Genomic DNA, 13,342 nt, shown 5'->3' with positions numbered 1-13,342 from the left:
ATAGGAAGTTATAAAAGAGTGTTTTTTTTTAGATTTCTAAAATAATTATTAAGTAAGTTAATATTAAAAGTATTAAAAAATTAATATAAATAAGCTTTTTCTTAATAATAATTATATATATATTACCTAGGCGGGAGGTTTTCCACAGCTCAAGGGATAGTACTCTCATTACTATAGATAACACGCCGGGATCCTAAAGCGACCCAACACTTTTCAACAGAGTTGACTAGCAAACCTGTTTTCAAAGTGCTTCTGCCCTGCTCTGAAAGGTGATATCGACCCTTCTCCTTTGAGATAAACATATAATATAATGTCGGCAGCAGAAGACTTTTTGAAATAGGCGGAAACTTCAGACGAAGGCTCCACGGGGCTGTTAATAGCCAGCGCGATAACCTCGTCAGTAGCAAAAGGGCTCAAACTGGTAGTGAGGTCGCAAGCTATTTGATCGGCGGAGATGGTTGAGTCGGAGCTAGTAATGAAATACATAGCTACAGGCGCAGCTTGCTTGCAATCCATCGGGGCCTCTATAGCAGCCCCCCCAAGGGAGATGACCTTTTCTTGCGTGATACGAAGGCATGTTGACTTGGTGTCAGAAAAGTTCAGGTTGTCTGGCGACACGTTTTCTCGAACCCAGGCAGACTGAAACACAAGTAGGAGATGTTGTTCGGATTCGAAATATAGTTCGGCACCGATATCGGCAACGGCTTGATGGTCTGCATCCGCGTGACATACTGAGTCGTAAAAATGAAATTGAGTGTATTTCCTAGGAGACGAAAAGTCAGCAAAGCGACTACCGTAGCGAAGAAGTTTGAACACGTAAGCGTACGATGGATTGTGGTTTGGATCAGGCGACTGGGCCAATGCCCCATGGATCTGATGGAAGTATTCGTGCACTTCCTCCCTAGTCAAGCCAGGCTTGCGTCGTGAGGTAACAAGGACCTTAGTGTTTGGCATGATAAGTACAAGAGCTCAACCAGTGTTTAGATTTTTCGGAAGAGTGGTATAGGAAGTTGACAGTTTGGAAGCTCTAGCATAAATAATACTCAAGTCCAGGGTCAAAGTGGAGGAGCATGGAGATATCGGCGATTAATCACACCTTCGGGCCGAACGGCACGCTTGTCGCCCACTTTGAATAACTTTTTCTCAAGCTCAACACGATAGGGGCGACGAAAGTGAGAAAATAGAGTTTAACGAGGGGGAATGAGGCACTAGTGTAAACGGTGCAATTTAAAGACCGAGGCGGCCCTTGCCTAGCCCTGGCCGGTTGTATTTTTCAGGCCGAGGCCGACGAAAGAGCACGCCTCCGAGCGCCAATTAAGGCAAACGGGCGGGTTGTTTTTACACGGACGTTATAGAAATACAGGCAAGACTGAGTAATGCCTGCTCTTAGTTAAAATGTACCCTAAATATTGTAAATAGGTGGTGTCCTTTTAAAAAGGCTTTTCAATCGTATTGAGCTTCTTGCAAGTGATACATACCTTGCTGAAATATAAGCACCTACAGTTTGGATCCACTCTGCTACTAATGGAGTCTCTACTTCTCGGGGATTGTCAACTGTAAGTCCGTCACCCGGCTCGAAGTTCAACCGCGAGGTTGGTAACGGTCGCGCTATTTCATAATAGCGAGTGCCAAACCGGATGTTATCCATTGCCGAGGTGCCGGTGGCAGAGAAGACCTTCGTCGAAAAGGGGGCGTCACGCCAGATGGTGTGCTCTTCCTGCTCGAAGTATGAGAAATTGCCCGCCGGTTGAATGCCAATAGAACCCGCCCAAGGTTCGGACGGTGGGTTTATGAGAGATTTAAAAACTAGAGGCAGTACAAATCCAGACTACATTTAAGAACAGGCGAGCTATAAAGTCGGTCTGGTTTACTATCGAATTGGTCCGCAGGACACCTGTCAAAGAGCTCTCCCGCTTGCTCCAGATTTCCACTCACCCCCAAGCTCTGCTACAATTTCAACTTCTTCACGCAATTATTTCATTTTGCGACGCAATGTCTAACAAGGCCGCTTGGATGAAGGCTCCCAAAGCTTACCCTTTGGAGATTGGGCCGGCTCCCTTTCCAGAGCCTGGCCCTGGAGAGGTTGTTGTCAAGAGCCGGGTCATCGCTTTGGTAAGTCTATTACATTCTAAAGTCCTACTAACATCATGACCATGCTGATTGAACGATGCCGACATGGAGAATCCTGTGGAAATCATGGTGCAGTACGCTTACCATTCATAACCCGTGAATCAAACTCACATTGGCAGGACAATCGACTTGTTTAATAAGACCTTCCCTTGCATTATAGGTACGGACGTTGCTGGTATCGTTGAAGCAGATGGCGAGGGTGTGACACACCTGAAGAAAGGCCAAAGGGTCTTGGGGTGCGTATTCATAGCCGGCATTATCACCCTTCCACCCCATTCAAGCGTCGTCTATTGACCTCTTACATTCAGGTACTGCATGGGCCTGGGGGTTGATGACTCGGCCTTTGGAGCTTACCAGCTGTACCCTAAAGTCCATGCTTCTCTAATGGCCCCATTTCCGGATAGCGTTACCTTCGAGCAGGCATCGGTGCTGCCTCTGGCTATCACCACTGTTGCCGTGAATCTCTATCATCCCGACCACCTTGGCCTTCAACTTCCAAGCCTGAGCCCTACCCCCTCGGGAAAGACTCTTTTCGTCTGGGGGGGCTCGTCTTCAGTTGGTTCCACCGCCATCCAGCTGGCAGTTGCCTCTGGCTTTGAGGTCGTGGCCACGGCATCATTGCAAAACCATAGGCTAGTCGAGTCGCTTGGGGCGGCAGTCGTCCTCGACCACAAGTCCCCTGACATTGTAGACGAGGCTATTGCGACATTATCCCAACGGGAGGTTGTAGCTGTATTCGATGCTATATCCACCCCGGCGACCATGAAGCCTCTCGATGCCATTCTGGACAAGGTCGGACCTCTCAAGGTGGGAGTTGTCATACCACCCGATATGCCGCTGTCGAAGAACTTCCAGCCAACAGTGTGTAAGTCTTGCCTCTGGGCTATAAAAGTCTGATCATCTAGTGCTGATCATTTAACAGCGCTCGCGTTTGAGATATTGAATGAAAAGGGCAAGGATGTTCTCCAGGCTGTTTGGGGAGAATTCGTACCCAAGGCTATTGCGTCCGGTCGGCTGCAGTTCAAGCCAGATCCGGTTGTTGTTGGCAAGGGCTTGGAGGGCCTACAAGATGGATTGGACAAATTAAAGGGTGGCGTTTCAGCACATAAATATGTTGTCCAGATTTGTGACGATCGTGTATTTCCCAAGGAATAAAGCGGTCGTGCTGGGTTTATGTTAGCAGGAGTATAGAGGCATACTTCTAAGTAGGGATATAAGTTATATCTAGTAATATACTTAAGGATATTAAGTATAACTAAGTTATGTTAATAACTAAGGTAGCTATTATATAAGGAAGTATAATTAAGTGCATTTTATATAGTTTTATATATTATAAGATTATAAGAATTACTTTATAATCTTAATAATTTAAATTACTAGGATTACTAAGTCTTATATTAATTAAGTAGGGCTAAGTTAAATTAAGGTTTTAATTAATTAAGTTATAAATTTAGTTTTTTATAAAAATTAAAATAAAGAAATATTTTATAAAAAATCCTATTTTTCTATTAAATATAATAAAAAATTAAATAATAAATATTATAGTAAAATTAAAATATAATATTATAATATAATATATATATTACCTAAGTATAATAATTAACCTAATATAATAAAAATCTTAACCTTTTTAATTTAAATACTTATAAAAATACTATAAATTATTTAATTAATTAAAACTACTTATTATATTCTTCCCTAGATATCTTAATTACTACTTAATAAGTCTTTATATTATAACTAGGCTTATTATAAATATTATAATATTAAACCCCTAGTCGCACTAACCTTTCTTAATTACTATATCTTAATAATTTAGCTATTACTTATGTATTAGTATCTATTTAATTAATTACTTATTTTTCTTTTTCTATTATTATTACCCCTCTTTTTTATAATTTAATCCTTCTTGCCCTTTAGCGCTAGCTTAATATCTTATTTACCTCTTAAAGGTCTTTAACCTTAGCGGTTAATAAGGTAACCTTATATACAATAGCCTTTATGCCCTTAAAAAAAGACTATAGAGTTTTAAGAATTAACTCTAGTAAGCTACTTTTATATCTTTTAATTTATCTTTTAAGGTATTTAGACTAAGATCTAGCCTTAAGCATAGTCTTTAAGGTCTTTAAGACCTAAGGGGTTAAAGGTTTTATTACCTCTTTAGCTAGCATTAAAGTCTATAGCTATATATTAAGCTCTAAGACTATACTTTCTAGGTTAAGAGGAATAAGCCTAGCTCTATTAAAAGCTACCTTAATATTTTTCTCTATTATAATAATATAAAATATAATATAAAAGGCTAAGAAGGACTTAATCTTAGAAATATAAGTTATAAAGTATCTAATTAGATATTTTATTTCTTAATTATAGGCCTTCTTAAGTAGCCTAAAATACCTAATATTAAGGGGCTAAAATAAATAAAATAAATAAAGAGATATATAAAGCCTAATAATTTTATTTTTTATATAATATTTCTTAAATTTAATAAATTAATAATTTTTATAGCTATTAAGGATTAAGAAATAATAAAAATTAATTAATTAATTAGCTATATATTATTTAAAATATTTATATTACTTTAGATTAATCTTATTATTAGTTTAGTTATTTTAAGTTATTATAATTAATTAATTACTTAAGAGGTTATTTTCTTAGTATTAATTAATAAAGTAATATTAGCTTATATTAATAATAAATAACTTAATTACTTAGCCTTTTATATTAATTACTTAAATACTTATAATTTATTTATAATTTCTAAGCTATATTAATTTTAGTTTTTTATACCTTTTTAAGCTTATAATAACTATTTTACTTATAATTATACCTATAAAAAAGCTAATCTTATTAAAATTATAAATATTATTTAATTAAATATTATACTTTATAATTATATTTATTATAAATATAAATTAATTATAAATAATAATTAAATCTTTATACTTAGCTCTTTAGTAATTATATTTCTAAAAGAACTATATCTTAAGCTCTAAGTGCCGCTTAATAAAGTTTAAAGCCTAATATATGCTAACTAATAGCACATCGCGGTCAGCAAGTAATTAATTAGCTATTTCTTTTATACCATATAGCTAAGAGGGGAATCCTTATAAATCTAGGTTAAGAATAAACTAAATAAGAATCTATTCCTCTAGATTAAATAGTTAATGCGATTAGTTAATAGTATCGCATTAAGACTAGATGCCTTTTTATTAGTGATATAAGGTCTAATAATAAACCTTATAAATAGTTATAGCTTATTAAAGGCTTAATTATAGGTTATTTTATATAGCTTAAAGGGCAAGAAGAATTCTAGCCTCTCTAAAACCTTATAATATACTAGGTAGTTAAGAATTAATTAATTAAATAATAAGGATAAGGTATAACAATCATGTATATTCCCAAGGGATAAACCGGTTATGCTAGGTTTATATTAGTAGATAGAGTAATTACGCTATGCTTAAATAATAGGGGGTATTATATCTAGTAATATACTTAAAGGTATTAAGTATAACTAAGTTATATTAATAGCTAAGGTAGCTATTATATAAGAAAGTATAATAAGTATATTTTATATACTTTAACTCCCTTAAGTAAAGCTAATTATAAGTAGGCGCGATATTATTCTAGGACTAACGCGGTCTAGGAACAATATCGGTCCTTAGTGTGTTAGTCCTACTATAATTAGTGGTTTAGGACTTAGGATTTATAGAGACTATATGACGTAGCCGCAAGGGTCATAATATAATGTCTCCCCTCTATTAGGTCTTATCCTTAAGACCTATATACCCTTATCTTCCTAGTTCTATTTTTAGTATATATTAACTTAGACCTTTTATTATTATATCGCGTGATATCTAACTATATCTCTAAATAGTCTTCCCGCAAGGATAAGGAAATTAATATATTTACCCTCTCTATTAAGTTTACTAATAAAGAGGCTAATATGCCTTATACTTACTGCTTCTATTCGGGCAAAAGGTGCCTAATATCTATAGACTCCGCTTATTATAGTAAGTATATCTATAGTAAAAAATCTTGCGATAGTACTTATATGGCATTATCTCATAAGTTCTAACCTTTTTTCTATATCTTTTTGCTATAATCCCTATTTCTAATATTATCTCATAGTTATTAATCTAATAAAGTAAGAGAGGAAATTAGAGATAGATGAGGGTAAGGCTAGCGATAATTTGCTGAGGCTTTATGAGGAGATAGCTGCGCTGCAGTCTTGCCTAGCGGCTGCTATAGGCCGTTTATCGCGTATTCATAAGATTTAGGCCCGGGTGAAGGAGAAGCATTTAGAGGCCACCCATCGGGGTCTCTAAGAGGTAGAGTAATAGGATGGCATTCTATCTATGCTAGATGCTCATGAAGGTGCTATTGTTTGTGATCTCTAGGTTGATTATGTCCCTAATAATATTAACTAGGCGTCCCTTAGCTTAGGTAATAACTTTCTTAATGCTTTGCCTTTATTTAATCCCGGCGTTATTAGTAAAAGTTCTTTAGAAGGCATTGCGCACTAGTGAGGTGCTTTAGGGGTTCTTATATGTTTTTTAAGTCTAGGTAGTTTTTCTATTTAATAAAGTATATTATTTTGCTATTGATTTTATCTATATCGAGGATACTTTTTATAATATATTCCTCTAGTCTATTAACTTCTATTTTAGGCTTATTGCTAGTTTTAATTTAAATAGTGTTTTCTATTAATTTAAGTAATAAAATATAAATAATTAGGTAGAGCTTAACTTTTAGTAATAAGTCTAGTTTATAGTTATTTTCTAAGATTTTTTACTTAATTTTATAGGGTTTAATATATTTATAATTAAGTTTTTTATTTTATTATTTTATTTTAATATTTTTTATTATAAAATAGACTATATTTCCCTCTAAGAAGATTAATCCCTTAATTTTTTTCTTATTAGTATAGTTTATTATCTTATTTCTAATAAATTCTAGTTTTATTTTTATTTCTTTATATAGGTTTTTTAGCTAATTACTAGTAAGGATTACTTTAGGGTTAATAATAGTATCCCGCGTTTATTAGTATACATTTAGTATAAATCTAAAATTAGCGTAAGCTAGTATAATCTTTATGCTTTTATTTATAGCTATATTATAAGCTAGCTATGCGGCTAGTAGCTTCTTAACCTAATTAGTTTATTTATAGTTAATATAGTATTAGAGATATTATTTTAGTATTTAATTTATGCGCTTTATTTACTTATTTATTTCCTTATAGTATATAGTAGAGAGTTTATAGTTAATTCCTAAGTATCCTATAAGGCTTTATTAGAATTTTAAAGCAAATAGTAGTCCTTAATTTATAATAATTTTAAGTAATATATTATATATCTTAGTGATATAAAAGTAAAAAAGGTAAGTAAATTCTTTTACTATTATTAATTCTTTATAAGATATAAAATAAGAAAATTTTATAAGTTTATTTATAATAATAAAAATACTATTATAAAAGTTTCTAGTAGCTAATTCTTCTAATAAGGGTAGTTTAGTAATAAAATCTATAATAATAAAATCCTATAGTTATTATATAACTAGGAGTAATTATAATTTCTTATAAGGTTTATAGTATTATACCTTAGTTTTTATATTGAGGTCGTATTATTTAATAATTATTAAGATAGTTTTTTTTATATTAGGGAAAATAAATATTATCTTAACTTATTCTAGGGTTTTATTAATTCCTTAGTATTTATATAGCAGGTAGCTATATATTTTATATATAAGTTTATAGCATAGTTTATCTAGGACTTATTATTTATTAGTCTTCTCATCGTCTAGGAGCTATTTATTATACTACTAGATCTATTCTAAGAGTAGATTACCCTATTTTACTGCGTAGGTGGCTATATTAACTTAATAGGGTATCCCTATGATTTTATCCTATTTATAGATTAGTAATTTTTATATTAATAGCTGGGTTTTCTCGTGGCATTTTTTGCACTAGTATATCTTCCCTTTTATCTTGCTTCTAAGGTTGTGATTATTATAGTATTATTATATGGCGCGGGTTATTTCCTCTAGGTTGCTATAGCGTATAACTTAGTGATAGTAATAGTTAAAGATAGGTTAGAGTGCTTTATCGGGGATAAAGATCTTCCCTTTATAGGTCTAAACTCCATCGCTCTATTATTAGTATCTTAGTGCGTAATTAATAAAGTCTATAACTAGTTATTTATGTTTTCTAATAAGTATAAGGTATTCTAATAGGGGTGCTAGTTTTTATATTTGCCTAATAAACTTCTACTTAAGGTATCCTTCCGTAGTAAAATATAATAGTTATTCTTTAGCTTTAATCCTTCTAGTATCTAGGTTAGGTTATTAGCTAATAGCATTGGCTTAGCTGTTCTCTATTCCTTTAATATAGATAATAATATAATTAAGTTCCAAAAGGTATTTAGCGTATTATAGTTATTATCTACTAAGTTCTTAGGTTTTTATAAAGTAAGTAATATTCTTATAATCTATATATACCTTAATTTAATACTTATTTCTAAGAAAATAATATTAGAATTCCTTAAAAGTATTAATAATTATAAGGAATTCTTTATTATAAATAGGGTAATTAAGTTCTACTTTATATAACTTATAGGAGTAAAATGCGATTAAGTATAAGAGTCCTTTATTATCTTATTATTTAATCTAAGCTCTTAGTATAAAGTCTAAGGCATTTATCTTAAGTTTTATTAATTAAGATAGGTTAAATATCTTAAGTATTAGTTTACTTAGGATAAATTCCTTAATTATATAGAAGGCTTTTTATGCCTTATTCCTAAATATAAACATCTTATCCTTCTTTATAAGGTTAATTAATAATACTATAATCTTTTTAAATTATTTAAGGAATTTATAATAATAATTAATAAAACTAAGAAAGGCTTATATTTCCTTAATATTAATTAGTTCCTTCTAGTCCTTAACTACTAAGACCTTCTTAGGGTCTATATATATCTTATTATATAAGATAATATATCTAAGGAATTCTACCTCTAAGGCATAGAACTTATTTTTCTTAGGTTCTACTAATAACTTAGCATCTTATAATATTTATAATACCTTATAGATATATTTTATATATTTTTCTTTTATTTTAGAGAAAATAAGGATATTATCTAGGTAATATATAATAAATATATCTAGATATTTTTATAGTATATTATTAATTATTTATTAAAATACAATAGGTATATTTATAAGTCTAAAAGGCATAATAAGGTACTTAAATAATTTATACTTAGTATAAAAAGCGGTTTTCTATTTATATCTTTCTTTAATCTAAATAAGGTTATAGGCTTCTTTAAGGTTAAATATAATAAAATACTTTATACTAAAAAGTTAATCTTTTAACTTATTAATAAGAGGTAATAATATATAATCCTTAATTATAATAATATTAAGTATTTTAAAATTAATATAAAGTTAGAGCTTTTTATTTTTTTTTAGGATAAATATAATAGGGTATCTAATAAATAACTTACTTTTCTTAATATATCTTTTCTATAATATATCTTTAATATATTCCTTTAATATAAGTAATTATGCTTTATTAAGTAAGTAAAGTTTATTAAAGCTAGGTTATTTCTTATTAATAAACTTAATTTTAAGGTTATAGTATATATATTCTAGTAGACCTATTTTAAGTTCCTCTATAAAGAGCTTCTTATAAATATAATATTATAATAAAATATTCTTAAGTTATTCTTCTTTTAGTATTTTTTTAGCTTACTTAAGGTTTTCTTCTAGTCTATAGAATTATTATATAATATATATAATTATTTACTAATTCTGCTATTTCTATTTATTATAGTATTTATATTATATCCCTTTAGGTAAAGAGGTATCTTATATTTGCTTTTACCTAACTTTTCTAGTATCTTTAATAGAAGTTTAAGATTTTATATTATTTTCTAAGTTATTATTTATTATAGAGGGTACTTCCTTATTAAAAGAGAATACTTAGCTAGTCCTTTAGTTAAAATATAGGTTAAATCGGCATAACTATAGGTACCTAAGTACTAGGTTGTAGCCTTTTATAGGTATAATATTAAATAAGATTCCTTAATTCTTTCCTTTAATAAAGACTTTAAGGTAATTAATCTCGCTATTAATAACTCTATTATTATAATTAAATTATTTCCCTTTGAGGTTAATTATTATATATAGTTTTGCCTTATACCTTTATAATAGCTTAAGCCTATTTACTATCCTTAGGTTAAATAGATTCTACTTAGCTCTACTATCTATTAAAGCGTATAGCTATTCTTCTTTGACTTATATTAATATTTTAAAGTATCTTAGATTAATACCTCCTTTTATAATATATAGGGCCCTTTATAGTATTATTAGCTATTCTTCTGCCTATAGCCCTTTTATAGGTAGGTTTCTTAGTTTTTTAATAGTATATAGCTAATATAGTCGTGCTTATAGTTATTATTATTATATGCTTTATAGTTATATGTATTATCCTGGCTATATAGCTAGTCCTAGTATTATTATTCCTATTTCTATCTTAGGTCTTTTTTGTCTTCTAGCTAGGTTATTAGTTGCTAGTCTTTTAGTTCTTCTTATTCCTCCCGGCTAACCTATTTCTATTAATCCTTAACCTTATAAATAGTCTATTTGCGCTTCTAGATAGCTCTATATAGTTCTTTTTTATACCTAGTGCATATAATACTAATAGCATTATATTAATAAAATACTTAGTATCTTTTTATTTTATATTATATATAAGGTTTATTATTAAGTTATACTAGTAAGGCAATAAGAAAATAATCTTACTTTTATTTTTTTTCTTAATATTTTTTATATTAGTAGTATTAATAAGATATCTATAAGATACTAGGGTATTCCTTATATATTAGGTATATCTATATATTATCTTATAAATTAAAGGGTGCTTCTTAATGCCGCGGGTTTTTAGCTAATTCCTTATAGTAGGCCCTAATATAGATTTCTTACTTATATGCAGTATCTATATATTCCCATACTATCTAGATATACCTTTCCTATAGGCTATTCTAGTATTAGTTACTATTCTTATTATATAGCTATAGGTAGTTTTCTTCTATCTATAGTTCTTCGTTACTTTTCTAGCGCCTTTATTATTAAGAGTATCCTTTATGTAATTCCTTTTATAGTTTCTAGGTATCCTATTTAAACTTAGTTTAATTTGCACTACTATTACTTACTTTAATAGTCTAGTCATTACATAGTAGCCTATTGCGTCGGTCTACTTTCTATTATTTATAGATTTTATTATATTCTTATAATGCCTTAACCTAGTATTAGGGGCATAGGGTATAGTTATATTACGTAGGATTATTTTATCTATAATCCCTTTAGTAGACTATAGCGGGTATTAAAATTTATTTCTTTTTTTTATATCCTATGACCTACTTCTTATAAGGGAAGCCTTCTATAGTAGCTTCCTAGAAGTTAGTTTATTTATTTATTATTAAGGGTGCTTATTATTTTCGCCCTATTAGTACTACTTCTTCCTTTTATTTAAGTTTCTTAATTACTATAATAATAACCCTTTTACTATTTATTATATCTAGTATAAGGTTTTCTTACTTTATTAATTCTAAGAATAATTATTACTATATGTCTTAGGTTTTCCTTAGTTATTCCCTTATTTATTTTACCTAATTATAGGCTACTTTAATATCTAGCTTTTATTTATACTTATCTTAGTCTTTTCTTACTAATATATTATATCTACTTTATAATATCGCAATAAGTTTAATTATTTAAATCGCAGTTTAGGGTTTCTTATCTTCTTATTAGACTTATTATACTATGTTTATATATTTCTTACCTTCTAGGAGGGATTATTATTAGTTTAGCTAGTAATATCTTTTCTTAATATCTTACTATTTCTTATAATAAACCTTTTTAATATAATTTATTTTATAATAGTAATAGCATTTAAGGCTATAGTAGTCTTATTTGCCTTTTTATATTACTCTAAGTACCATAGGGCCGGCTTTAGTGCTATAGGAGGTATTATTACTTTTTTTCTTTCCTTAATTAGCATTAAACCATAAGTTATTAGCCTTATTACTACTAAACTTAGGGTTTTATAGTTTTTTTTATAAAAACTACTAGTTATTAATCCTTATTGCCTTATTAATATAATTAATAAGGTTATTAAGTTAATTTTCCTTATAAAGTTTTACTTAGATTTCCTTCTTAAGTCTATTAAAAAAAAGGATATTAGGGGTTCTTAGTCTTAGTTAAGCTTTAAGGCAAGTTAGAGATATTTTATTTTATATTCTAAGGCTAAGTAGGTTTATCTAAGTGCCTTAATTTCTCTTTTAGCTTATATCTTTTTATTAATTATCCTAAATATTTATTAAAGCGCGGCCTTAAAGGTCTTAAAGCTAGAGTAGAGGTTAATAATCCTAGGTAAGAATTTAATAAATAAGATAATAAGATACTCCTTTATAATAGGTTTAAACTAAGCTATAGCGTGCTTAGTAAGTTATCCCATAGCGTATTAGACCTTATTAGATATTAGGTTAAATTATATTAAGTAGTAGGTTATAAAAGCTTATAGCTATATAAGGAAAGTAAGTAGCTTATAGGTAGTCCTATTAAACTTCTCTAGGGGGTCTAGTTTTAGGATTTCTCTTATATCTTTGCCTCTTATAGTAATAATTACTATATTATTAATTTCCTAGATATTATTCATATACTAGGCATTTTATATTTACTATATCTCGCCTATTCTCTTAATTAGGTCGCGCATACTATCCATTTTGGCGCTTATAGCAGTAATCTAAGCCCAAAGCTATTTAACTTCTTTATCGTCTAAGCTATTTGTATTGTCTATATCTTTATCCTAGTTAGCTAGGGCCAGTGCGGCAAGTAGGTAGTTAGTAAGTGGGACTTACTAGTAATTATTTATAGGAGTTACCTAGGTAGCTATTGCATTTAATATTATTAAGGTAACACGAGTATTTTATTAAATAAGAGCTATTAATATATAATAATTATATATATTCCTAAGGGATAAACTAGTTATACTAGGTTTATATTAGTAAATAAAGTAATCACGCTATATTTAAATAATAGGGGGTATTATATCTAGTAATATACTTAAAGGTATTAAGTATAACTAAGTTATATTAATAGCTAAGATAGCTATTATATAAGAAAGTATAATAAGTATATTCTATATACTTTGACTCCC

At 29.6% G+C, this 13,342-nt stretch overlaps 2 protein-coding genes across 2 annotated transcripts; one reads left to right on the top strand and one right to left on the bottom strand.

Annotated features, from left to right (window-relative positions):
* Positions 1 to 397: 397 nt before the first annotated feature.
* NCS54_01205500 (EthD domain-containing protein) lies at positions 398 to 954 on the bottom strand (the record flags this gene model as incomplete). The annotated part of the gene is made up of 3 exons (XM_053157306.1): positions 398 to 437; positions 485 to 763; positions 827 to 954. 3 exons carry the CDS (start codon positions 952 to 954, stop codon positions 398 to 400), a joined length of 447 nt encoding a protein of 148 aa, XP_053013281.1.
* A 1,038-nt stretch (positions 955 to 1,992) lies between these two features.
* On the top strand, positions 1,993 to 3,285 carry NCS54_01205400 (Zinc-binding alcohol dehydrogenase domain-containing protein cipB 4; the record flags this gene model as incomplete). Its single annotated transcript, XM_053157305.1, has 5 exons — positions 1,993 to 2,112; positions 2,182 to 2,204; positions 2,250 to 2,366; positions 2,439 to 2,995; positions 3,053 to 3,285. 5 exons carry the CDS (start codon positions 1,993 to 1,995, stop codon positions 3,283 to 3,285), a joined length of 1,050 nt encoding a protein of 349 aa, XP_053013280.1.
* Between the last annotated feature and the right edge of the window lie 10,057 nt (positions 3,286 to 13,342).

This window comes from Fusarium falciforme, chromosome 10, assembly GCF_026873545.1.
Source record: "Fusarium falciforme chromosome 10, complete sequence".
In the NCBI taxonomy this organism is placed as follows: domain Eukaryota; kingdom Fungi; phylum Ascomycota; class Sordariomycetes; order Hypocreales; family Nectriaceae; genus Fusarium; species Fusarium falciforme.
Note: the sequence above shows the minus strand (reverse complement) of the source record. Positions and strands in the feature narration are given on the sequence as shown.